This window comes from Anabas testudineus, chromosome 6, assembly GCF_900324465.2.
Source record: "Anabas testudineus chromosome 6, fAnaTes1.2, whole genome shotgun sequence".
NCBI lineage: Eukaryota > Metazoa > Chordata > Actinopteri > Anabantiformes > Anabantidae > Anabas > Anabas testudineus.
The window spans coordinates 22,092,943-22,117,594 of NC_046615.1; the positions used below are offsets into that span (position 1 = coordinate 22,092,943).

Below are 24,652 nucleotides of genomic sequence, written 5' to 3' on the forward strand. Positions count from 1 at the left end.
TATACATTTTGAAGAACGGGAACACTATCAGAGACTTAAATGCCTCCTGTGTTTTCATGCATTAGCACGGCCACCTGTTTGCTCAGGGCAGGGCTCAGTGACAGCCAGAAAAATGTGAACAATTAACCTGACATACAAAGTAAATATGTTTTTTTTTTCAGGATTAGAGGTAATCTCCTAAACACAGTCTGCTAGAACTGGACCTTTGTGTCTCTGCTATAAAAGAACATGGCCAGAGGCTTCACAGAGAGTCGCAGCTCCTACTTTACCTGCCTGAAGTAAAGAGGTGAGTGAGTATTTCTGATGCTCCTAAAGCTGCAGTAATGCCGCTGTGCGGTGCAGCCTGACTCGTGTTCAGTAACATGGCAGCGATGAAGTGCATCCTGGGTCTCCTGGTTCTGCTCACAGTCTCAGCCTGGACCGAGGCAACGGTGAGTCCCACAGCTGAGGTCTTCAGTCAGGTCTTCGATTCCCTACAGCAACATATTCAACTGGATTTAACACTAAGAGCTTTCAATTGTATCACATGATGCAAAGAAGATCTTTGACTTTTATCAGCTACTAATAAAATTTCCTTTCCATGTTTTTCACCTTTTGAAAATTTGTTTGCAGTTTGTTTCTAATCTGAAGATTAGATTTATTGGCATGTAGCTCCCAACATTTGCCTTTTTATTGCTACGAACCACAGGGTAATTTAATGAATAAAAGAAATTCTTCAGTTGGTAAATTCTGTTTTTTTATGTGATTATTTTTTTAATGTGTACATAAATCAAACTGAACCTGATTCATGAGACACTTGTACGTAGACGTTAGTCACAGCATCAAATTCAACAGTGTTTAAAATACTTTTTAATATGTGATTTATCAGTAACACAGTCAGATCGATGCCCAGAGAATTCAGTTTATTAGCGTTTTTTTGTTTCTGTACTGAAGTTGCCTTTAAACTACTTCAACTTGAGAACGTGAGAGTGGTACTTCTCTTTCTAGTGGAGTTTTTTCTTTAAACTTGAGTAATGAGTGTCTGTACTGCGACATGCGAAGATCTTTTTAGGTGCATTTTTAACCAACATGCTTTGAATCATGTTTCATTATTTTGTCATATTCACTAGAAGCTGCTGTAGTGTTGCATAAATTAATAATATCCTCGTCTTTTCTATTATTTGACTAATCATTTGAGAATCAGTCCTTTTCCTTGGTTGGTAAATTACATTTTACTGCTGAACAGCTTCTCTTCATTTCGTTTACATTTTTCTGTTTAATCTTTATTTTACCTTTCATTTTATTTTACACTTTTAAACATGTAATAATGTGTGTTTCTGTTTTTGTCTTTAATGTTTCTTACTTTTTGCTCCTGTTGTGTCTCGTCTTCATCTTGAACGTCTCGATTGACTCGAGTTGTTGCCAGAACGTCAGAATAACCTGTAATAACACGTTGTAAATGTTGTGTCCCTCTTTTAAGCAGTTTGCGAGCACAGGAACGTCTGACAGCCTCAAAGATGACGACGACCTGACTGTGGCAGAGCAGCTGCAGAAAGCCAACAGAAACCTCAGTAAGGGACAGTGAACACATCGCACTCACTCTATGCACTGAACACAGTTGAACTTCCTCCTCACCAACGACTCTTTTCCCAACACACTCTGCAGAGTGGAACCACAATGGCATCCAGATAAATGGTGACATTGCTGTGTCTTCTCGTCCCACTAAGAGGGAAGCTGACCCCTGTGTCTTGCATGGATGCACGTGGCTTAAAGACACAGATGGAAAGGTTTATGTTCCCTATGTCATTGCTAACCACTACTGTAAGCACCTCCACCTTCACTGTCTGGTCAGTTACTCCTGTCGGGTTGTGTCCACTATTACTGATCTGCTGCTGATAGCTGTTACAACTGAACCAGATACACTCACATCTGCAGCCACAGAAACAATACAAATGTATAACTACATATCTAAGCCATGTAAAATAAATAGAACCTAGCAGACTCACCTAGCTCTCTGTACAGGACTAACATCTCTCAGTACCAGTAAAATATTAATTCAAACACTGCCCTGTCTTTGGTTTAATGTGAGAACTGTGTAGTTTTTCCCTTTTGTGTTTGCACTTTCAGTCTCTCAGGAGCTGGATCTCATTAAAAGAGCCATGGATTCTTTCTCCTCCTCCACCTGCATTCGCTTCATCCCCCGCACCAACCAGACGGACTACCTCTACATCCAGTCTCTGGAAGGGTGTGTACTAACACACCCATCTATTCCTCTGCATGTGCGACAGCTGCTCAAGATTCATTATAGTAGGATGAGCCATTCTCAGTCTGACCTCCTGTGCTACCCAACATCTCTGCAGATGCTTCTCCTCTGTGGGTCGCCGGGGTAATGGCCAGATGGTGTCTCTGAGCCGTAGGGGCTGCATTTATTTAGGAACAGTCCAACATGAGCTGCTCCACGCGCTGGGCTTCAACCATGAGCATTGTCGCTCTGACAGGGACCAGCACATCAAGGTTCTGCTGGAGAACGTCATCCCTGGTAGGCTGAAGCAGTGAAGAGGGAGACAAAACAAGTCCACTTATGATTTACCTATTTTCACACTGATGTTGCCTTTATTCAACCAAACAATTGTTTATTCCTCCACTGCAGGTCGAGAATACAACTTTAACAAGTTCAACACTCTTAACGAAGAGACTCCCTATGACTACGACTCTGTTATGCACTATGGCAGGTCAGTACATCTATGAAATCTCCCAGCTCCATGTTAAATTCTGTCTTATCTGCAAGTAGGTTCTGATGCTCAGTGGTATCCTTCCAAGGGTTACAGTTAAAGTTAAATCAAACATGTTAACAGGATTTTATGATACATGTGGCCGGCATATTTAAGTTGGGGATTATTTTCTGCAGCTATTACACTGTGAAAGTAAGAAAATAGAATTCAGAATCATCACAGTCTCTGCCTGTTCCCTGCAGACTGGCTTTCTCCAAGGACAACGTCAGCCCCACCATGATGGCTACTCACAGCAGCAACGCTGTCTTTGGCACGGCCACACAGATGAGCCAGAACGACGTCGACCGCATCAACCTGCTGTACTGCTCAAAGTAGCTATACTGAGGTTATTGGTACATATGTTAAACAACATGCTGCTACACTGGGATGGATTTACAACAAGAATATAACGACTCATTCTTCAAGGACTGACTACAAGTATCAGAACTTTCTTTTTCATCATTGTAAAGCAGTTATCCTGTAAATCTAATTGCTAATATGATAGATAATCATGTTGTATAGTATCACTCAGTGTCATCTTCAATTAATCAAGTGTGAAAAACTTGGCTTCTTATGAAATTGTGACACAACACTACATGTTGTGTGTTAAGTACAATAGAATTCAGTTCTACAAAACCATTAGCAACACAGGCAGCAGTCTTCAGGTGAACACTGCAGACAAACAAAGAGTCAGGTCCACAATGGAGTCTGTTACCATCTGATGACGCAGAGCCAGGTAGATTCAGAAATACTGGAGAAATTTGAGACAGAGGTCAAAAGAAACACAAAAGCAAACAAGAAAGTCTTTAACCATCATATGTCACAAGGAAATTGGTCCTCTGCTTTTAAGCCATCCCCCTGAGGGGAGCAGTGGGCAGCTACATACAGCGCCCAGGGTGCCAGTGTGGAGTGTCTTGCTCAAGGACACACCTGACGACAGGGTTTGAACACTGCACCTTCTGCATCTAAGGCCAATGATCTACCCATTGAGCCACCAGAACAACAGCAGACAGAAGGGAACCAGGAGAAAAGGCAGAATCCAGGAGAAGTGCAGGTAACAGAAAATGCTGAAAAGCTGCACAGTTAAAACTGTAACTGCAGTAACTGAGACGCTGTGAGAGACAGAGCTGGAAGACTAATGAAGTAAGACAGGAGTGCATGTGGAGAAGAGGAAAACAATGACACCTGGTGGCAGGAAGTAGAAATTGTAGAAGGAGAGTGGTGCTCAAGAAAACAAAAGCAGCACCTGCACTTTAAATATGTTCATTTTACAATGTTAAATCACATCAGTGAATGTAAAGTGTATTAGAGCAGCAGTTAATGCAGCACCAGACAAAGTGCTTTTCCTCAACTAGGGACCGACGTCTTTATAAATGCAGTTAGTGAACGGCGTGTGTTCAGAGGGCAAAAGGTTCTGTTCAGGTGAAACGGTGCAACATGCGTGATCATAATCAGCCCTCGTGAAACACGAAACCTTTAAACGCCTCTGTTATGATTAGTATGGTCATTTAATGTATGTGCTCAGGGTGGAGTTTTTATCTCGGAACTTTTGTCACAGTTCAACAAAGTAAATATCATTATTCCCAGGATAATGTGTCGTGTACACATCCGCGACTGGATCCTGTGTGAACAGTATTCATCAATTTCATAAGAATTTAGCTTTTACCCACTCACAACCCGTCCTAACCAAGTCTGCAGAAAATATATCTACACAACAATCCATACTGGACACTGAAGTACTAATGTGGCTTGGACCTGGACAATGGAGGTGGACCTAGATTCAAAGCAACGTGTTCATGTTGACGAAGGATCGTGATCAACACTGGAGATACAGGACACAGAGAAATTAGATAACAGACATTTAACAGACTTTAAATACACAAACAATCATCTGTGGGATTAACTATATGTTGTTTTGGTCTTTTCATTAAATATTTTGACGGTCAGACAAATACAGACTCACACAACATTTCCCCTAATGACTGTCTCATTATAGTGTAATTTTACAAACATCTTGAATCATGCACTTTGTAGTGAATCTTTACATTTATATTTAGTCTTTAGATGTTGTTGTAAAGGTGTTTTTTGGAAACTGTGGTGATTTATTTGTCTCTGTGAATGTATAAAGCCTTGTTAACGTGTTGCATTAGTAGTCTGGTAGTTTAATAAGCAGAAAGTACAGAATGGGAAAATAATGACAACAGAAACAAACTCAGAAATTACCACAATATAGAGGGGAAAATATCAAAGCAAAGCTAAGGGGGAGAAGATAATAATAATATAAAGAGACAAAGACGTTGAAAGCATAAACTGACACATGGGAAAACTAGCATGACACAATATGTGGACATAAGTAGACGGGGATTAACATGAACAAACATAAGTAAAGTTGAACTGAACTACATGGGCATGAAAGAACAGTAGAGCGACAACAACAAAACACAGGACAACACAAAACACAGGACAACACAAAACACAGGACAACAACAAAACACAGGACAACACCAAAACACAGGACAACACAAACACAAAAACACAGGACAACAACAAAACACAGGACAACAACAAAACACAGGACAACAACAAAACACAGGACAACAACAAAACACAGGACAACAACAAAACACAGGACAACAACAAAACACAGGACAACAACAAAACACAGGACAACAACAAAACACAGGACAACAACAAAACACAGGACAACACCAAAACACAGGACAACAACAAAAACACAGGACAACAACAAAACACAGGACAAAACACACAGGACAACAACAAAACACAGGACAACACCAAAACACAGGACAACAACAAAACACAGGACAACAACAAAAACACAGGACAACAACAAAACACAGGACAACAACAAAAACACAGGACAACACCAAAACACAGGACAACAACAAAACACAGGACAACACCAAAACACAGGACAACAACAAAACACAGGACAACACCAAACACAGGACAACACCAAACACAGGACAACACCAAAACACAGGACAACAACAAAACACAGGACAACAACAAAACACAGGACAACACAAAACACAGGACAACAACAAAACACAGGACAACAACAAAACACAGGACAACACCAAAACACAGGACAACAACAAAACACAGGACAACAGAGAAACACAGGACAACAACAAAACACAGGACAACAGAGAAACACAGGACAACAACAAAACACAGGACAACAGAGAAACACAGGACAACAGAGAAACACAGGACAACAGAGAAACACAGGACAACAACAAAACACAGGACAACAACAAAACACAGGACAACAGAGAAACACAGGACAACAACAAAACACAGGACAACAACAAAACACAGGACAACAACAAAACACAGGACAACAACAAAACACAGGACAACACAAAACACAGGACAACAACAAAACACAGGACAACAACAAAAACACAGGACAACAACAAAACACAGGACAACAACAAAACACAGGACAACACCAAAACACAGGACAACAGAGAAACACAGGACAACAGAGAAACACAGGACAACACAAAACACAGGACAACACAAAACACAGGACAACACAAAACACAGGACAACAACAAAACACAGGACAACAGAGAAACACAGGACAACAACAAAACACAGGACAACAGAGAAACACAGGACAACAACAAAACACAGGACAACAACAAAACACAGGACAACACAAAACACAGGACAACACAAAACACAGGACAACAACAAAACACAGGACAACAGAGAAACACAGGACAACAACAAAACACAGGACAACAGAGAAACACAGGACAACAGAGAAACACAGGACAACACCAAAACACAGGACAACAACAAAACACAGGACAACACCAAAACACAGGACAACAGAGAAACACAGGACAACAACAAAACACAGGACAACACCAAAACACAGGACAACAACAAAACACAGGACAACACAAAACACAGGACAACACAAAACACAGGACAACAACAAAACACAGGACAACAACAAAACACAGGACAACACAAAACACAGGACAACACAAAACACAGGACAACAACAAAACACAGGACAACAACAAAACACAGGACAACAGAGAAACACAGGACAACACCAAAACACAGGACAACACCAAAACACAGGACAACACAAAACACAGGACAACACAAAACACAGGACAACACCAAAACACAGGACAACAACAAAACACAGGACAACACCAAAACACAGGACAACAACAAAACACAGGACAACAACAAAACACAGGACAACACAAAACACAGGACAACACAAAACACAGGACAACAACAAAACACAGGACAACAACAAAACACAGGACAACACAAAACACAGGACAACACAAAACACAGGACAACAACAAAACACAGGACAACAACAAAACACAGGACAACAACAAAACACAGGACAACACAAAACACAGGACAACACAAAACACAGGACAACAACAAAACACAGGACAACAACAAAACACAGGACAACAGAGAAACACAGGACAACAACAAAACACAGGACAACAACAAAACACAGGACAACAACAAAACACAGGACAACACAAAACACAGGACAACAACAAAACACAGGACAACAACAAAACACAGGACAACACAAAACACAGGACAACACAAAACACAGGACAACAACAAAACACAGGACAACAGAGAAACACAGGACAACAACAAAAAACAGGACAACACCTAAACACAGGACAACACCAAAACACAGGACAACAGAGAAACACAGGACAACACAAAAACACAGGACAACACAAAACACAGGACAACACAAAACACAGGACAACAACAAAACACAGGACAACACAAAACACAGGACAACAACAAAACACAGGACAACACAAAACACAGGACAACAACAAAACACAGGACAACAACAAAACACAGGACAACAACAAAACACAGGACAACAGAGAAACACAGGACAACAACAAAACACAGGACAACAACAAAACACAGGACAACAACAAAACACAGGACAACAGAGAAACACAGGACAACAACAAAACACAGGACAACAAAAACACAGGACAACAACAAAACACAGGACAACAAAACACAGGACAACAAAACACACAGACAACGAGAAACACAGGACAACAACAAAAACACAGGACAACAACAAAACACAGGACAACAACAAAACACAGGACAACAGAGAAACACAGGACAACAACAAAACACAGGACAACACAAAACACAGGACAACACCAAAACACAGGACAACACCAAAACACAGGACAACAACAAAACACAGGACAACAACAAAACACAGGACAACAACAAAACACAGGACAACAACAAAACACAGGACAACAACAAAACACAGGACAACACCAAAACACAGGACAACAACAAAACACAGGACAACAACAAATCGAAACTTGCATAAATTAAGGAGCTCAGAAAAAAGTCTACATATGTTAAAACTGTATTTATTTAAGATGAACATTTACATTTTTTTAAATGAACCAATTAAAGGAAACACAAAGACGGTGGATTCTCTGTAAGAAGTAGTTCTGGATTCTCTGTGTGAAATAGTTCTGGATTCTCTGTAAGAAGTAGTTCTGTGTTCCCTGCATCATCTCCATCACCTGTGTAAAGACATTATTAAAGTTAAAACAACCTTTTTCTCACTAGTCACACGCAGTTAATGATTTAATCACCTGCTGTACACAAGAAATACATAAGCTTTAATGAACTTATTTCAATAATTTGACTCGTGTTCTTTAGTGTTGAATAGATTTTGTGATATTTACCTGTCAGTGTTCAACAGTACAGCTTGTTCAGTCTGATGATGTCCTTCTGGCTCATCTCACTGGCCACTCCAAACTCAACGCTGGGGTCAGGAATAGCCACCAGGGTGGGCTGGTTGTTCTTGGAGAAAGCGTACCTAAAAAAAAGGATGTATGTGAAAGGAGCAGGCACGAGGATGATGGTGCTCACAGGTAGGCAGACCAGACCAGCAGGCAGCAGACATCACATAGATGACATGGGAGAGAGAGGGGAGGGAAAATCTACAGCTATCTGCTGGTGGACAACAGCACAAGGACCAAAATGAACCAAGACAGGCATCGTTTTGTTCATGAAATCAATCCAGCTGTGACACACCACAACTTTCCACATATTTAAAACCAGTCACATGTTTAAAATCATGCTGTGTTTTGGCATCTGATGGGAAACTCAGACACAGATGTAACACAGCACTGTTCCCGTTTTACCTACTTGCTGTAGTGCATAACTGAGCCATAGTCATAGGTGGTTCCCTGGTTCAGGGTGTTGACTTTGTCAAAGTTGTGCTCCTTTCCTGAAGGTAGAAGAAGAAAATAAGTTTTTTAAAATATTTTTAAATATGTTTTGATACCCAGTTTCTCTGTTGTCATCCTATGACATTAATACAATAAATGTGTCAATCATTTGGTGAACAGACAAACCAGGGGTGACGTTCTCCAGCACAATACGAATGTACTCATCACGATCAGAACGTTTCTGCTCGTGGTGGAAGCCCAGAGCGTGGAGCACCTCATGCTGCACGGTGTGGTGGTAAACACAGCCTGAACGCTGCAGGGACAGATCCTGACCGTAGCTACGACGGCCGATGTAGGAGTAGCACCTGTGATAATTACTGTGTTAATCATTCAGTTTCATTTTAGACAATCTGTTGTGCAGCATTTTCACTGTTTACCCGTTGAGGGACTGGATGTTCAGGTAGTCTCTCTGACCAGTGCGCTTGACAAAACGGATACAAGAGACATCATGGAAAGACTCCAGAGCACGCTCGATGACTGCTACCTCCCGAGAGGCTGAAAAACCAACAGAGGAGTGACAGAAAATGCTTCATATGATGTGAACATGATGTACAACGCTGCTCTGCCAACACATTTTAACTATTGTTAGAGGACAGACGTGGACATGTTTCCTCTGGGAGAAAAGGTCAAACACAGTCACTGAACAGTTTTGTGGACAAATATTAAAAAATAACTTTGCATTTGCCTTAATTGCACGTTCAGTGAGTCAAATGACAGTGTTAACTACTCACAGTATACGCTGGAAATTAAGTACGGTACGTAGATCCTTCCATCTGCAGACCTGGGCCACATGCAGCCAGTAGATGTACAGGGGTCTGCATTTTTCTGAGTCACTGAATCATAGGCAACATCATCCTCCACGTAGGGCTCATCAGGAGAACGAACTGCAACAGTAAAAATAGAAATATAATGCACTTTATGATTATATGGTCAAAGGTGCAAACACTTACACAGTCATGTCAGCAACCTACAAAAAGGTTTTACAGTTATTCACATAAAATCGAAGGTGGGGTTTTTTCTGCATTAGGGGCATTTAGAGACACGAGGCCTGAGGAGGAGAGGAACTGGATTAGACGTGTTGTCTTGGATCAGAGGGTCTTACCAACGTCCCTGTTGGCTCTTTCAATCAGCTCTGAAGCAGTCAAAGCCTTAGTCGCCTACAGGAAGGAATGAGGAAGGTTTACTGACCACGATACAGGTGTTTACTTTTCAAACTACACCGGTGTTTGACGTTAATACCAAATAAAACAATTTCTTTCTAACTTTCACATTCAGCATGTTAATCTAAAAACACAGTAAACTCACCGAATGAAGATTTCAGACATCACATGGAGAGAAACAAAAGAAGCAGTTAAATACTTGAGTACTGTACGTCAGTCATTTTAAGAACTTATTTAATTATATTCTACTTTCACAACACAATGGTTCAGATTAAGTTGTAGTTTATATAAATGCTCTATCACAGATGAAACCAGTGGTTTACAAACGTTTTGGTCAGTGACAACAAAAAAGAAGTCGGTGTTAATACTGACAGTAAAATCCACCTCAAGCAGCTGCAACATTAAAATTCTGTTTACTTTTGTAGCATCAGTATTCAATGATTCAATATCATATATAATAATATATCATCTTCAATACAGGTGCAATACATCAAGTACTGATGTTACTTTGATTTTGAATTCACAGTGTTCAGTTGAATAGAGTATCTTTACATTTACTAAAGTGTTAACTCACCTCCTCCTCAGCCCAAACCGAGACAGCCACCAGGACCACGAGGCCCAGAATAACCTTCATTATAACGGAATCAACAAATAATCTGCAGCAGAAGACACAGTTGAACCATGAGATATCTGACCCCTGACCTTAATCTACTAAGATCCCCTGTTCATTAAAAACCACCAGAAACAGCAGGTACTTACTGCGATCTGTGAGGGAAGAGGAAAAATAGTGTATGAGTGGACGAACGCCACATTATAAAGCATCAGCTACGATGGAAAATGATTCATCTATCAATTATCTAAACTGGATATCTGCGGGAATTCTGGAGCCAATCCCAGCTCTGAGAGGTGGTGTACACAGGTTACCGTCTATCACAGAGCTGATGGAAAACATGGGACAGTTTAAAATAGAATTCAGCCCAGATAAGAATATTTGACCTCGCTGCCACATGTCATATTCCCAGAAAATGAACTTTTGTTATCTTCAAACACTGAGCGAGTGTTTCACACGTTGCACAAGAACAAAATGTCTGAAAATCTGTTTTGTCACTTACACACTTCTCTACTTAACTTAAAGTACAAACGTGATAAAGTTATAGGGTTATGGTATAGAAAGCAGGACATAATAATATTAATAAAACTGGCTGTGAATTTTCAATAAAACTCCCACAAATTCACCACCTCTGCACAGGTCGTTTTGCCTTCTGTCATTTGTTGTAAGCCCTGTATCTTAAACGTACATAGAACTTTTTATTCATCTTCACGAAACATCTGTTTGAACATCCCAAAACTGCAGTTTCTTCATTTTTAAATGCATCGAGTGACATGAGGCCGTTTATCTGACTTCATGTAGCTCTCTATTTCTCATAGAAACATAAAATGCTTTGTGCAAATGTTGTTTGCTTGTTGCCTCTTGTATGGTTGTGTATTCGACGTATTCAGTGACTGTGCAGCTTTGTGTCCACGTTGGGTTTAGACACAGACAATGAGAAAACCTTCAATGAGGATGTAAGTTTATTTCATATTGAGTACAAACTTCATCTGTTTTATAGAGTGAGCAAACCTCTTCAGAGTTTTGAACAGCTGATTTGATGTCTGAGAGCTGTTTTCATGTCCTGCTGGAAAAACAGAAACACGTTAAAACAACCTTTTCTTCTCGGTCAACTCACGACATCCCAGTACACGATACAAAACTTCTCTTACTGTTCAACACTTGTACAGCCTGTTCAGTCTGGTGATGTCGTTGTTGCTCATCTGTGTGGCCGTACCAAATTCAACATTTGGATTGGGGATAGGCTCCATGGTGGGCTTATTGTTCCCAGAGAAGGCATACCTGCAATTACACAGAGACTGAATTACATCTGGTCTCTAATTGTCATTTCATTCATTTGTTATGTGTGGAAATGGATTGTATTAGTGTTTTAATCAAGTCATTATGCTGATAATAAGGTGGTATGACTGAGAAAAAGTCTCAGGAATTAGGGAAAATTAGGGCACATAGGTACATGAACAAATAATAATAATAATTATCCAGGTAAAAGAGATGGAGGCGTCCTCAACTTGTGGTACTGCATGACAGAGTTGTAGTCATAGGGGGTGTCCAGATTCAGGGTGTTGAGCTTGTCGAAGGCGTACTCCCAACCTGAAAGCAACACAACATGGGTCAGAAAGTCAATCAAGTTAGTTTGGGATCAGGATTTCAGATTCAAACTGAACATGGAGGTGCTGACCCGGCTCGATGTTCTCCCACAGCACCCGGATGTGCTGGTCTCTGTCGGAGCGACACTGTTCGTGGTGGAAGCCGAGGGCGTGGAGCAGCTCGTGCTGGACGGTGCTGTGGTAGAGGCAGCCCTGACGGTCCAGAGACAACGTTTGGGCATTACCAAGGCGGCCGGCGTAGGAGTAACAGCTGCAGTCATTCAAATTCACACAAACTTATTAAAGCAGACAGGAATAGTTAGTGGCTACAGTGAGGAATGTGATTCACAAGGTCACCTTAAATTATGAACCAATAATTAAAACAGAGCAAACACAGCAGTTATATTTCTTTAAATTAAAGCAGTGTTGACTGAGATGCACAATACTACTTCTGTTTTCACTTTGTGCAAACATAAGAAACATGGTGTAATGTGATATACTGTGCAGTAACATTTTGGGATATCTAAGGCATAAAGTTACAGTTTATTCTGTGGTATTACCTGACATCACCGAGTCAAGAGAAATAAGCTACTTATACTTTACATGCACAGACAGATTCTAACCCAGAGTCAGACTGGATGCTCAGGTAGTCCCTCTCATTGGTTCGCTGGAGGAAGCGAATGCAGGAGACGTCGTGGAACGACAGCAGCCCGCGCTCGATGATGGAGCGCTCACGAGAAGCTGAGTGAAGACACACATGAACGTACTGAGCGTTTGTTACAACCTCTGAAGTTCAGTTTGAAGGATTTTTTTATTTCACTGAGAAAAACCTGGTTAAATAAAACCCTCTCCTGTTTGTCCTGTTGTTGTCATTGATTTACTGTAATAAGTTAAAGTAAGGTAAATTTACAATATTTGATTTATGTCTGAAACACTTTGCAACACAATATTAATTCATATTTTTAAAACCTGCTTTAAGAATGATACAGTTACTTACAGTAATGTGAGGCGATGGTGTAGGGCACGTAGACCTTCCCATCGCTGGACTTGACCCACATGCAGCCTTGTGAAGTGCACTGATCAGCGTTCCTCTCATTTTCACTGTTGTAAGCGATGTCATCAACGACAAAGGGCTCGTCCTTTCTGCGCACTGTTGAGGGAAATAAGAGGTAAAATAAATTGGACTAAACAAATGATGTCACTGTGTGACCAGATTGACACGTTTAATCTGTTTCTAAACTATTATTCTAACAACAACTGAAGTAGATCAATAAACTAACACATTTACACAACATCAATATTCTCGGATAACTTAGTCTGTTTATTAGATTTCCAACATTTTATTAGTTTATGTACCAACAGAGTCTATGGGGGCAAAAATCTACAAGCTTGAGGACGTGTGAAGTCTCTTACCTACGTCCTTGTTGGCTCTCCACAGGAGCTCTGAAACCGACAGTTCCTACATCATGGAGATGAAATCACTGGTTAATAAAGACTCAGAGATTCAATGGATGCATGTGGAGCGAGATGACGGGATGAAGAATTCCCTCCAGGTGTAAACATAGAAGCATTTTCAAATGTGATTGCATTTTATTTTTAAATTTGTAACTAAGATGTTAAAGATATTCTCACCTTCTCTTCAGCCCAGGAGACGTTAGAGACCACAAGGAGGACCAGGAGTCTAAACGTGCACTTCAACAGAGCCATGTTAGCAGAGTTACTACCTGGATCCTGCTCCTGCTCCTACTTTTAATCTTCAGTACTGTCTATTTGTTCACGATGGAGATAAGCTGCACATTGCCTTGGAAACATGATGCCAAGTCCCACCTTAACTAAGCTAAATAAAATCTGAACGCTGTTTGCTGAAAATGCTTCAGGCCACGTTGTGAGAATGTGAACTTTGAGTTCACCTGCTTCACTGTTATAGAACTGCTTCTGAGCTGCCTGCTGCACCATGAACAAACTAAGACAACTGAGGAGCTTTGAGTCTTTTGTTCACCTGTTTGGTTGTAGAGTGGCATCTGGTATGTGAGGTAGAAAAAAAGATTTGTCCTGACAAGAGGAGGTTTACATCATGTGAAAAAGTTCAACAAATGCAGGCGCCTGTTTTCCCAAATTGCTCATTGTGTCTGCATGACTGGAGTATTTTAATGCACCTTGTCACTGATGTCACTTCACAAACACATATGACCAACACTCTATACTGTCCCTGAACAGCTCCACACACACTGACATGCTGCTCACAATCCGTTATCTGGGATATTGCATATGATGTGTGAGTCAGGGAGCCTCTATTAATTTGCAGGAGTCTTTGTAAAGGGGTAGTGGTGCATTGTCTCAGACAACTTTGTGGGCAGTATTGGAACCTGTTCTATTATTGACATCAGTGTGTTTCTAGTTTCCATGTAAATCAGCAGAAGTCAGAAATATAAGCTAGAAATGTTGTTTTACTAGTTATTTCATTTCTTCATCTTTGCAGGATACTCGGCAGACAGGAAGGATGACTTCAGTGTATTTAAAAGTTTATTTCATACAATGTGAATACATCTGGATCTTTTGAGTTGAGGAAACAAACATCTTCAGTATCTTAAACAGGAAACAGCTGGTTCAATGTCAGCGTGGGGACCACGTTGTCACCTGACCATGTTTTTATCAACTGTTGGAAAAACAGAAACATGTTAAAGACACATGGACATTTAAACATAAATTAGATTTAGTATGAGAGTATAGTACACGATACAAAACTTCTCTTACTGTTCAACACTTGTACAGCCTGTTCAGTCTGGTGATGTCGTTGTTGCTCATCTGTGTGGCCGTACCAAATGCAACATTTGGATTGGGGATGGGCTCCATGGTGGGTTTATTGTTTCCAGAGAAGGCATACCTGCAATTACACAGAGACTGAATTACATCTGGTTTTGTAAAACTCTGTCAGTGTGGCAAAAATAAAGTCTCAGGTATAAGTGATAGGCCATAAACGATTATAAAATCTGGTATCATCCAAGTAAAAGAGACGGAAACGTCCTCAACTTGTGGTACTGCATGACAGAGTTGTAGTCGTAGGGGGTGTTCAGATTCAGGGTGTTGATCTTGTCGAAGGCGTACTCCCAACCTGAGACCAGTAACACCAGAAAGTTCAAAAAGCACATTCAAGAGTTAAGAATTGGTTTTAAGGTTCAGGTTAGCATGGTGATGTGTATTTGAGTTTGTCTCGAGTTCTGACCATGCTGGATGTTCTGCCATAGCACCCGGATGTGCTGGTCTCTGTCGGAGCGACACTGTTCGTGGTTGAAGCCGAGGGCGTGGAGCAGCTCGTGCTGGACGGTGCTGTGGTAGAGGCAGCCCTGACGGTCCAGAGACACCTGCTGGGCATTACCACGGCGGCCGACGTAGGAGTAACAGCTGCAGTCATACAGTTAAATAAATACATAATAATCAAAGGAGGCAGGAACAGTTTGTGATTCCTTGTTACTTACATGGACTCATGAGTCTTTAGATCTAAATAGGAATGTACCATTTCATAACATAATGTCTAGTTTACAATATTTTTACTTTGAAATAAAGCTGCAGACACAAAAAACATGTTTGACTCATTACATTGTGCAAAAACATTTTCTCTGTACTGTTGAAATCTAAGCAATGAAAGGTTAAACACAATCAACATTAAATCTACTGTATGGTGGCTGCTACTAATCAATATCTATTAGCTTGTTACTTCACTTACCCATTGATGGACTGGATGCTCAGGTAGTCTCTCTGGTTGGTTCGTGAGATGAAGCGAATGCAAGAGACATCTTGGAAGGACTGAAGGCCACGCTCGATGATGGAGCGCTCACGAGAGGCTGGGGAGAGAAACTCATTTGTTAAATCTCTGTTCAGGAAGATGTTTTGAAAGCCTGAATAAAAAGAGAAGCTTTATTACAAACGTCTATTTTTAAAAGTTACTGTAAGAATAATACAGTTATTACACTTACAGTAATGTGAGGCGATGACGTAGGGCACGTAGACCTTCCCATCGCTGGACTTGCCCCACATGCAGCCTTGTGAAGTGCACTGATCAGCGTTCCTCTCATTTTCATTGTCATAAGCAATGTCATCCATGATGAAGGGCTCGTCCTCTCCGTGCACTGTTGGACGAGATCATGAAAACTCAGTTGATAAATACCATCAAATAGAACTTTTGTCTCACAGTCATTGTTTTGTATTTTCATGACCTATAACAGTTGCAAATGCGCCTCTTGGCCTCGAGGTGGAGCTAGAAGGATGTTTATGGAGGATAAATATTCTGAATAAGTTTTCACAGACATTCAACCACTGCTGGAGCAAAAATTAACAAGCTTGAGGACATGCAAAGTATCTTACCAACATCCTTGTTGGCTCTCCACAGGAGCTCAGAGACGGACAGTTCCTACATCAGGGAGATGAAATGATTCATTAGTAATGAAATGTTCACAAACGCTCACAGTCTACTAACATGTAACAGCCTGGTGGTATTAATGTTAAGGTGGAATGGGATGAATCCAAGATACAGTCCTTCTTAAAGCCATCTGTTGTGTTGTATTACTGTGGATTATATATTCTAAACGCTTAATCACTACATGAAAAACATTATTATATATTTACCCAGAGTAGAATTTGTTATTCTCTTTTCATAAATAATCATCAGTAAAGAAGAGAACAACAGTGCACACACAAGAAGAACAAATGTCATTAAAAATACAAAACAAAGCTCATGTAGTTTTAAAGTGACTGAAGAAAAATGAACGAACTGTGAACATGAGACGATAGCCATAAAACAGCTTCTAACAAAACTGGATATAATAAAAACACAAGGCACAACAACAGGACTGCTGTCACTAACACGTGGAAACCTGTTCTCAGCTCACAGTCAGGAGTGAGAGCTCCTAATGTCAAACAGACATAGTATGAAATGCAGAGAAACTACAGACGCTGCACTAAGCTGAGCTGTTACAGACGTCCTCACCTTCTCTTCAGCCCACGAGCAGTCAGAGACCACAACGAGGATCAGGAGACTGAGTGCACACTTCAACAGAGCCATGTTAGCAGCCTGCGGGTCGCAACCTTTCTACCTGGATCCTGCTGCAGCTCCTCTTTTTAACCCTCAGTATATCGGTTGACAGCAGAGATAACCTATACATTGCCTTGAACACAGGCTGCCCATTCCCACCTTAACTCAACTAAATTTGCTTGTGAGAGCAAAATTATGCTTGAAAAAACTTTAACCCACATTGTGTGAACGTAAACTCTGAAGGCACCTGGTTTAGAGGATGGCTCCTCGGCTGCCTGCTACATGATGCATAAGAACAGGATTTTATTTTGTTTTTTTAAGTAATTTCTATTTTTGAGACAAACAAAAAGCAAATTAGAAACATCACCTTCCAACTGAAAAACCCCTGTGACACCACAAAGAAATGAAAAGATGAAGAAGAGAATCCTTTGAAATCTTTTGAACGTACATATATTTACAAAAATGTATAAATTCCACTAACTAACTAAACTGATCAGTTTTCCAGTGCATGGTGATTTTTTTTAAAGGTGTGACAGAAATTACAGAAATGCACGATGTTGCCATTTCTAGGGTTCAATATGACGTCGGTCCACCCTTTGCAGCTATAACAGCTTCAACTGTTCTGGGAAGGCTGTCCACAAGGTTTAGGGGAGTGTGTATGGGAATTTTTGACCATTATTCCAGAAGCGCATGGATTGATGATGGATGAGAAGGCCTCAGTCTACGATCTAATTCATCTAAAGGTGTTCCATCGGGTTGAGGTCAGGACTTTGTGCAGGCCAGTTAAGTTCATCCATACCAGAATCTGTCATCCATGTCTTTATGGACCTTGCTTTTTTCTTAGTCATGTTGGAAGAGGAAGGGGCCAGCGCCTGAGAAACAGCCCCACACCATAACGCCCCCTCCACTAAACTATACACTTGGCATAATGCAGTCAGAAAAGTACTGTTCTCCTGGCAACCGCCAAACCCAGACTCGTCCATCAGATTTCCAGATGGAGAAGCATGATTTGTCACTCCAGAGAACGTGTCTCCACTGCTCTAGAGTCCAGTGGTGCTGTGCTTTACACCACTGCATCCAGTGCTTTGCATTGCACTTGGTGATGTATGGCTTGGATGGAGCTACTCAGCCATGGAAACCCATTCCGCATTGTTGAGGTAATCTGCCGCACTTGAGCTAATCTAAAGGCCACATGAGGTTTGGAGGCCTGTAGTGATTGACTGTGCAGAAAGTTGGCGACCTCTTTGCACTATGTGTCTCAGCATCATTTACGGGGCCTAACCCTTTGTGGCTGAGTTGCTGTCACTTCCACCTTCGTATAATACAGCTGACTGTTGACTGGTATATTTAAGAGTGAGGAAATTTTACGATTAGATTTGTTGCACAGGTGGCATCCTATCAAAGTTTCAGGCTGAAATTCACTGAGCTCCTGAGAGCAAACCATTCTCTTACAAATGTTTGTCTGCGTGTCTAGGTGCCTCATATTATACATCTGTGGCCATGGAAGTGATTGGAACACCTGATTGCAATTACTTAGATGGGTGAGCGAATACTTTTGGCATTAGTGTGTAGTGTATGTATAAGCATGACAGCTTAAAGTTTACACAAATAAACAAGAATAAACAGCATTTCAGATAAATCTTTAATGATTGAAGGAAAACCAAAGTTTTTACTCAACTGGATAATTAATAATCTGCATATTTTAGAGTCATCATACTTTAGTTTCATGATGTTTAAACCACAGATGTCTGTCAGGTACCAGAACCTTCAGTGTAGCTACTTTTAGCAGTACAGCAGGTTACATTACATTACAGTCATTTAGCAGACGCTTTTATCCAAAGCAACTTACAAGTTACAAGGGTAGGCAGGTCAGCGTGAGGAGGACTAAGGACCCCTACTGGAGGTAGCCATAACTGGGATTTGAACCCCAGTCTCCCACATGGGAGGCGGTGATGTTACCACTACACTACACTAACCAGCCGCCTACACTAACCAGCCGCCAGCAGGTTGATGCGGTCGATGTCGTTCTGGCTCATCTGTGTGGCCGTGCCAAAGACAGTGTTGCTGTTGGGAACAGCCACTATGGTGGGGCTGACGTTGTCCTTGGAGAAAGCCAGTCTGCAGGGAACAGACCGAGACAGTGATTTTAACTTGTACATGAGGTAAACTGGTGATCGTATATAGAAGACAGAGCTGATGAAAATACCAAACACTACTAGAGTCCAGCTATGGAGCTGGTGGGTTTCATAGATGTACTGACCTGCCGTAGTGCATGACAGAGTTGTAGTCATAAGGAGTTCCTTGGTTCAGAGTGTTGATCTTGTCAACGTTGTATGCCATACCTGCAGTAGAGAAAAAACTACTACATTAGAGTATTATAATAAAAATAGACAAACTCAAAATAGACCAATGAAATCAACTGAAGTGAGGAGACGTGATCGCAGCATCCTACCAGGGATGACGTTCTGCAGCAGGATCTTGATGTGCTGGTCTCTGTCGGAGCGGCACTGCTCATGGTTGAAGCCCAGGGCGTGGATCAGGGCGTGGATTCTTATTGTCAGCTCTCTGTCCCCACTGTCCACCCTCAACTCATACATGCTTGTACTAATCCAGGAAAACAAGGGAGGTGGAAAAATATAGTATTTTAAGTGTTGAGTGTTTCTACTGAGAGATCAAACTGCTTTGAGATGAAATATTCAGTCTATTGCAAAATTGTATGACTGACTTTAAATGAGTCACAAACAAAAAATCTGCATCAAACTATGAGGTTTCTTATGTTGACGTTTGATATTTCTTTTTTAAACGTCATCATAGTGAAACGATACTAAAGAGACAAAAACTTCACTATTTAGATTTAAATAGTGAACTCAACTCATACATGCTCGTAGTAATCTCACTAATCATTAGTAAAAGACAAAGTACAAAACTGAATTCATAGAAGGTCTTAAAACTAAATAGTGAAGTTTTAGTCTCAGTGTCGTTTCACTATGATGATGTTTAAATAAGAAATATCAAACGTCAACATAAGAAACCTCATAGTTTGATGCAAATTTTTTGTTTGTGACTCATACAATTTTCCAATAGACTGAATATTTCATCTCAAAGCAGTTAGATCTCATTTTACCACCTCCCTTGTTTTCCTGGATTAGTACGAGCATGTATGAGTTGAGGGTGGACAGTGGGGACAGAGAGCTGACAATAAGGAAGTAAACATCATGGTTTGCTCCAGTGTTACTGAGCTAATCCTCTGTATGTTCTGCTAACAGGTGGACCTCTGCAGGTATGGCGTCTTTATCCAGAATCATTTTACAAAACATAACAAACATGGAAGCAAGCATTTTACACAATATGTCTATTGACATTACATTATACGTCAGAATACATCTGTTTCAGTTGCTCAAATTCTGTCCCTTATACAGAAAATGTACATATAATCAGTCCACTAACTCTCATTATGTCTTTTGTACAGTAGCAACCAAAAAAGAAATACACAGAATATTATGTGAATTCACATTTACATCATCCTGTTAAATTTCCCTTTATCCTGACAAATTTAGCTGCTAAATTACTTACTACAACATTTTCCTTAAACACTGTCAGTACATATAGTAACCGTAACATAAATATGTTTTAATACACACATACATTTGCATTTCTACATTCCACCACGTGTAGAGCTAACGGCGCACGTTTAGCTAACCATGGCTGTTGACACCGTCTACAACCTGGGTGCTAATACCTCCATTACGTTTGTAATAAGTTCCATTAACCCGAATATGCAATAAACTCTATTTCTTCTACTTTACTATACATGTAGACATTCTTTATGGCCTATCCATAACGTTTTACACCTACATTTATTACACATTACACACACAACACAGCGCATTTTCACTCGTTATTACCGAACGTACATCGTGCCACCCTTGCTAGCTTACTAGCTACTTCCATCGTTACATAAACAAACTATGTCATTAACAGTTATTCAAACAGTTATTAACGTTATAAAACAAACTTAAATCAACATTTACTTACTTACTGGACATATATACAAAACTTAGAACAGTTTCAAATACCTGAAAAGGGAGAAAATCAGGAAAGATGACGCACACGGACTTCACTCTATGGCGTCTTTATCCAGAATGAAGCTACCGCGGCGATACTCCCTCTACTGGTTACTCAGGTATAACTAATTAATTACAATATGAACTCACCCAGCAGGTTCAGCTAATTCCCTGCTTTATCACAGACTACACTGCTATTTTCTATATAAGGAATTGCATTTCTGTCTGGAACATTAACACTGTTTATAATACATATTTAACATATTTCAACTATTTTAAAAGAAGACAAACTCCACAAATAAACTCTGCATCCTGTACACTATTCTCTCAATTTCAAACTTACTCAAACTTTAACAATACTGTCCTAAGCTTCATCATATGTTACTCTATAATTTCCATCTACTACACAGGCTCTGCTATAAAAGAGGATGAGCAGATCCTTCACAGAGCATCAGTTCCTCCTCTTCTACCTGAAGTGAAGAGCTAAAGGTAAGTGAGTAGTGCTGCTGCTCCTAATGCTCCTCAAACTACAGTAATGCTGCTGCATGGTTCTGACCTGTGTTCTGTTTCAGACTGATAGTTGTTCAGTAACATGGCAGCGATCAAGTGCATCCTGGGTCTCCTGGTCCTGTTTGCAGTCTCAGCCTGGACTGAGGCCATGGTGAGTCTCACAGCTGAGGTCCTCACTCAGCTCTTCATGTGTCCAGGTTTAAAGTTCTGACCTTTCCTTTTTGATATTCTCAGTATCTGTGTCGATGACAAACAGAAACTCTGGGACTTTTCTGTGTGCAGGTTGTGAGGAGAGAAAGTGGAGACGACAACATAGAAGATGAAGGAATCCTGACGGTGGCAGAGCAGCTGGAGAAAGTCAACAGAAATATCAGTGAGACACATTCAGACATCACATTTATTTAGAGAAATAAACAAATACAGAGACTTGTTCAAATTGAGTCACTGGGTTGTTGTTAGCTTCACTAATCATTTCCATACAGAACCAGTGTTTGTGTAGAAAACGCATGTTGGAACTTCTGATTATCTTTGGTGTCTCTGCTGTTTCCACAAACTCTCTGCAGGTCTTTACCAAGATGGTTTCCAGATACAAGGTGACATCGCTGTGCCCATCAACAGGAATGCTGACCCCTGTGTCCAGACTGGATGCAAGTGGCCTAAATCCTCCGATGGCAAAGTTTACATTCCCTATGTGATCGCTAACAGCTACAGTAAGAACCTTCATGACTCTGCACCAAGTGCAGATCACTTCACCATAGTCGTCTCCAACAAAGCCACGATTTAAACAACTTAGTAGATTCAGACTAACACATGATTATTTATCAAAGGTTTTTAAACAGAAAGAAAATAAAAAACTTTGTTCTTATAGTTTTCATTTGACGTTAATGTGATTTTCCTCTTTGTGTTTCCAACTTCAGCTTCTCAGCAGCTCAGTGTCATTACAACAGCCATCAACTCCTTCTCCGCCTCCACCTGTATTCGCTTCTTCCCCCGCACCACCCAGACAGACTACATCAACATAAAGTCTCTGGATGGGTTTGTAACACAGACATTTATTCTCCTGTATCAGTGACAACTCTAAGTCCTGTTCTGCAGCTTTTCCACTGCAGGAACTTACAGAGCCAAAGCTGAACTTTGCTCCATTGGTTCAGGTTCTGCTGTTGTTTTCACTCAGTTCTCTTCAGATCCAAGTTCAGTGTTTAGTTCAGTGATGCTGTAGAAGAATGAAACTCAGTGTGATGTGGGATTTCCTGTGTTCTCCTACATCTGTGCAGATGCTACTCCCTTGTGGGTCGTCAGGGAAATGTACAGACAGTGTCTCTGAAAAGTGAGGGCTGCATTTATTTTGGAACAGTCCAACATGAGCTGATCCACGCCCTGGGCTTCAACCATGAGCAGTGCCGCTCCGACAGGGACCAGCACATCAAGATCCTGCTGCAGAACGTCATCCCTGGTAGGATGCTGTTGTCACGTCTCCTCACTTCAGTTGATTTCATTGGTCTATTTTAAGATTGAGACAGAATTTGACTTAATTACTTTTTATAATCAACTGATTTTTTATCTACTTGTGACACTGTGAATCCATTTTGATGACTCCTAATGCGATACATATGTTTTTCCTCTACTGCAGGTGAAGAATACAACTTTGACAAGATCAACACTCTGAACCAAGGAACTCCTTATGACTACAACTCTGTCATGCACTACGGCAGGTCAGTACATCTATGAAATCCACCAGCTCCATAGCTGGACTCTAGTAGTGTTTGGTGTTATCTGCAGCTCTGTCTTCTACATACGATCACCAGTTGAACTAAAGTACAATTTAAAATCACTGTCTCTGCCTGTTCCCTGCAGACTGGCTTTCTCCAAGGACAACGTCAGCCCCACCATGGTGGCTATTCCCAACAGCAACGCTGTCTTTGGCACGGCCACACAGATGAGCCAGAACGACATCGACCGCATCAACCTGCTGTACTGCTCAAAGTAGCTACACTGAAGGTTCTGGGACCTGACAGACATCTGTGGTTTAAACATCATGAAACATCATTATGATGAATTTAAAATATGCAAAACAATTGTAAAAACAATATGTAATCAATAAATATTGATTTTGAACACACCTCTTGTCCTATTATGTAAAGTCAGCTTTCATCATTTATATTTTTTGATATGTTCTATAAAACTGGAGAAATATATGCTGCACAGTACCACCGTCTCCTTTAATACAACCAGATCTACCAGTTACATCCATCTATTATCAAAAATGTTTTTTGTGTTGGAGGCAATTCCAGTTGTCTTGGGCAAGAGACACAGTGTGAGATAAGAAAAGACAGATAGTAGGAAACACAACTACAGGAGAGAGAAGACACAAAGTTAATGACATGAAATGGTGGTGTAGCCCCTAGTAGGCTTATGTCCTACCCTGGCTATCAGAATCTACACTGCTGAACCTGGCTGAGTATCTAAGATATCTGTTCTGTGTTTTCTACTGAGTTTTAGGCCCAGTGTGATTCAGTTCTGGTCAGTTACTCAGATTCAAGGTTCCCTGTGTTAATTAATCACTAGTTTCGATAAGGAGACTGGCAGTAGCAACTCTACACACAGAGTGAAAATCCAT

General features: G+C 40.7%; 6 protein-coding genes across 7 annotated transcripts; 2 read left to right on the forward strand and 4 right to left on the reverse strand.

The window, feature by feature from the left end:
• The first annotated feature begins 362 nt into the window (after nucleotides 1-362).
• Nucleotides 363-3,086, forward strand: LOC113166299 (high choriolytic enzyme 1-like). Its single transcript, XM_026366365.1, has 7 exons — nucleotides 363-449; nucleotides 1,523-1,550; nucleotides 1,645-1,800; nucleotides 2,107-2,224; nucleotides 2,340-2,518; nucleotides 2,630-2,711; nucleotides 2,954-3,086. The coding sequence occupies exons 1-7, from the start codon at nucleotides 363-365 to the stop codon at nucleotides 3,084-3,086; spliced, it is 783 nt and encodes a 260-aa protein (XP_026222150.1).
• Nucleotides 3,087-8,229: 5,143 nt separating this feature from the next.
• Nucleotides 8,230-11,169, reverse strand: LOC113166293 (high choriolytic enzyme 1-like). The gene is made up of 9 exons (XM_026366357.1): nucleotides 10,996-11,169; nucleotides 10,811-10,892; nucleotides 10,179-10,224; nucleotides 9,808-9,960; nucleotides 9,454-9,571; nucleotides 9,203-9,381; nucleotides 8,994-9,075; nucleotides 8,528-8,661; nucleotides 8,230-8,362 (listed from the first exon to the last, which is right to left on the reverse strand). Exons 1-8 carry the CDS (start codon nucleotides 11,046-11,048, stop codon nucleotides 8,538-8,540), a joined length of 837 nt encoding a protein of 278 aa, XP_026222142.1. The 5' UTR covers nucleotides 11,049-11,169; the 3' UTR covers nucleotides 8,230-8,362; nucleotides 8,528-8,537.
• A 626-nt stretch (nucleotides 11,170-11,795) lies between these two features.
• Nucleotides 11,796-14,208, reverse strand: LOC113166296 (high choriolytic enzyme 1-like). Of its 2 annotated transcripts, none has more exons than XM_026366361.1 (8): nucleotides 14,065-14,208; nucleotides 13,846-13,891; nucleotides 13,430-13,582; nucleotides 13,056-13,173; nucleotides 12,525-12,703; nucleotides 12,355-12,436; nucleotides 11,998-12,127; nucleotides 11,796-11,909 (listed from the first exon to the last, which is right to left on the reverse strand). In XM_026366361.1, exons 1-7 carry the CDS (start codon nucleotides 14,137-14,139, stop codon nucleotides 12,001-12,003), a joined length of 780 nt encoding a protein of 259 aa, XP_026222146.1. In that variant the 5' UTR covers nucleotides 14,140-14,208; the 3' UTR covers nucleotides 11,796-11,909; nucleotides 11,998-12,000. The 2 variants fall into 2 exon arrangements, with proteins under 2 accessions (XP_026222146.1, XP_026222145.1); XM_026366360.1 differs by having other exon boundaries at nucleotides 11,796-11,912.
• Nucleotides 14,209-14,977: 769 nt separating this feature from the next.
• LOC113166298 (high choriolytic enzyme 1-like) lies at nucleotides 14,978-17,491 on the reverse strand. The gene is made up of 8 exons (XM_026366364.1): nucleotides 17,417-17,491; nucleotides 16,795-16,840; nucleotides 16,407-16,559; nucleotides 16,157-16,274; nucleotides 15,656-15,834; nucleotides 15,463-15,544; nucleotides 15,187-15,316; nucleotides 14,978-15,088 (listed from the first exon to the last, which is right to left on the reverse strand). Exons 1-7 carry the CDS (start codon nucleotides 17,489-17,491, stop codon nucleotides 15,190-15,192), a joined length of 780 nt encoding a protein of 259 aa, XP_026222149.1. The 3' UTR covers nucleotides 14,978-15,088; nucleotides 15,187-15,189.
• Nucleotides 17,492-19,449: 1,958 nt separating this feature from the next.
• On the reverse strand, nucleotides 19,450-21,576 carry LOC113165724 (low choriolytic enzyme-like). The gene is made up of 4 exons (XM_026365421.2): nucleotides 21,538-21,576; nucleotides 19,914-20,065; nucleotides 19,722-19,803; nucleotides 19,450-19,579 (listed from the first exon to the last, which is right to left on the reverse strand). The coding sequence occupies exons 2-4, from the start codon at nucleotides 20,056-20,058 to the stop codon at nucleotides 19,450-19,452; spliced, it is 357 nt and encodes a 118-aa protein (XP_026221206.1). The 5' UTR covers nucleotides 20,059-20,065; nucleotides 21,538-21,576.
• Nucleotides 21,577-22,117: 541 nt separating this feature from the next.
• LOC113165726 (high choriolytic enzyme 1-like) lies at nucleotides 22,118-24,022 on the forward strand. Its single transcript, XM_026365424.1, has 8 exons — nucleotides 22,118-22,186; nucleotides 22,318-22,410; nucleotides 22,536-22,594; nucleotides 22,654-22,745; nucleotides 22,953-23,070; nucleotides 23,310-23,488; nucleotides 23,666-23,747; nucleotides 23,890-24,022. Exons 1-8 carry the CDS (start codon nucleotides 22,118-22,120, stop codon nucleotides 24,020-24,022), a joined length of 825 nt encoding a protein of 274 aa, XP_026221209.1.
• The last annotated feature ends 630 nt before the right edge of the window (nucleotides 24,023-24,652 follow it).

Excerpts from the sequence above, each read along its gene's own strand:
- LOC113166296 (XM_026366361.1), bottom strand. The coding sequence starts at position 14,139 with ATGGCTCTGTTGAAGTGCACGTTTAGACTCCTGGTCCTCCTTGTGGTC. Across the intron at positions 13,583-13,845 it reads GAGAGCCAACAAGGACGTAG|TGCGCAGAAAGGACGAGCCC; the intron begins GTAAGAGACTTC and ends TTCCCTCAACAG. Across the intron at positions 12,437-12,524 it reads GTGGGAGAACATCGAGCCGG|GTTGGGAGTACGCCTTCGAC; the intron begins GTCAGCACCTCC and ends TGTTGCTTTCAG.
- LOC113165724 (XM_026365421.2), bottom strand. The coding sequence starts at position 20,058 with ATGTATGAGTTGAGGGTGGACAGTGGGGACAGAGAGCTGACAATAAGA. Across the intron at positions 19,804-19,913 it reads GCTGCAGAACGTCATCCCTG|GTATGGCATACAACGTTGAC; the intron begins GTAGGATGCTGC and ends TCTCTACTGCAG. Across the intron at positions 19,580-19,721 it reads TCTGTCATGCACTACGGCAG|ACTGGCTTTCTCCAAGGACA; the intron begins GTCAGTACATCT and ends TGTTCCCTGCAG.
- LOC113166298 (XM_026366364.1), bottom strand. The coding sequence starts at position 17,491 with ATGGCTCTGTTGAAGTGTGCACTCAGTCTCCTGATCCTCGTTGTGGTC. Across the intron at positions 16,841-17,416 it reads GCTCGTGGGCTGAAGAGAAG|GAACTGTCCGTCTCTGAGCT; the intron begins GTGAGGACGTCT and ends TCCCTGATGTAG. Across the intron at positions 15,545-15,655 it reads ATGGCAGAACATCCAGCATG|GTTGGGAGTACGCCTTCGAC; the intron begins GTCAGAACTCGA and ends TACTGGTCTCAG.
- LOC113166299 (XM_026366365.1), top strand. The coding sequence starts at position 363 with ATGGCAGCGATGAAGTGCATCCTGGGTCTCCTGGTTCTGCTCACAGTC. Across the intron at positions 450-1,522 it reads CGGTGAGTCCCACAGCTGAG|CAGCTGCAGAAAGCCAACAG; the intron begins GTCTTCAGTCAG and ends ACTGTGGCAGAG. Across the intron at positions 2,225-2,339 it reads TACATCCAGTCTCTGGAAGG|ATGCTTCTCCTCTGTGGGTC; the intron begins GTGTGTACTAAC and ends ACATCTCTGCAG.
- LOC113166293 (XM_026366357.1), bottom strand. The coding sequence starts at position 11,048 with ATGTGGCGTTCGTCCACTCATACACTATTTTTCCTCTTCCCTCACAGA. Across the intron at positions 10,225-10,810 it reads CGGTTTGGGCTGAGGAGGAG|GCTTTGACTGCTTCAGAGCT; the intron begins GTGAGTTAACAC and ends TAGGCGACTAAG. Across the intron at positions 9,961-10,178 it reads AAGAGCCAACAGGGACGTTG|TTCGTTCTCCTGATGAGCCC; the intron begins GTAAGACCCTCT and ends TTACTGTTGCAG.
- LOC113165726 (XM_026365424.1), top strand. The coding sequence starts at position 22,118 with ATGGCAGCGATCAAGTGCATCCTGGGTCTCCTGGTCCTGTTTGCAGTC. Across the intron at positions 22,746-22,952 it reads TGTGATCGCTAACAGCTACA|CTTCTCAGCAGCTCAGTGTC; the intron begins GTAAGAACCTTC and ends TTCCAACTTCAG. Across the intron at positions 23,748-23,889 it reads TCTGTCATGCACTACGGCAG|ACTGGCTTTCTCCAAGGACA; the intron begins GTCAGTACATCT and ends TGTTCCCTGCAG.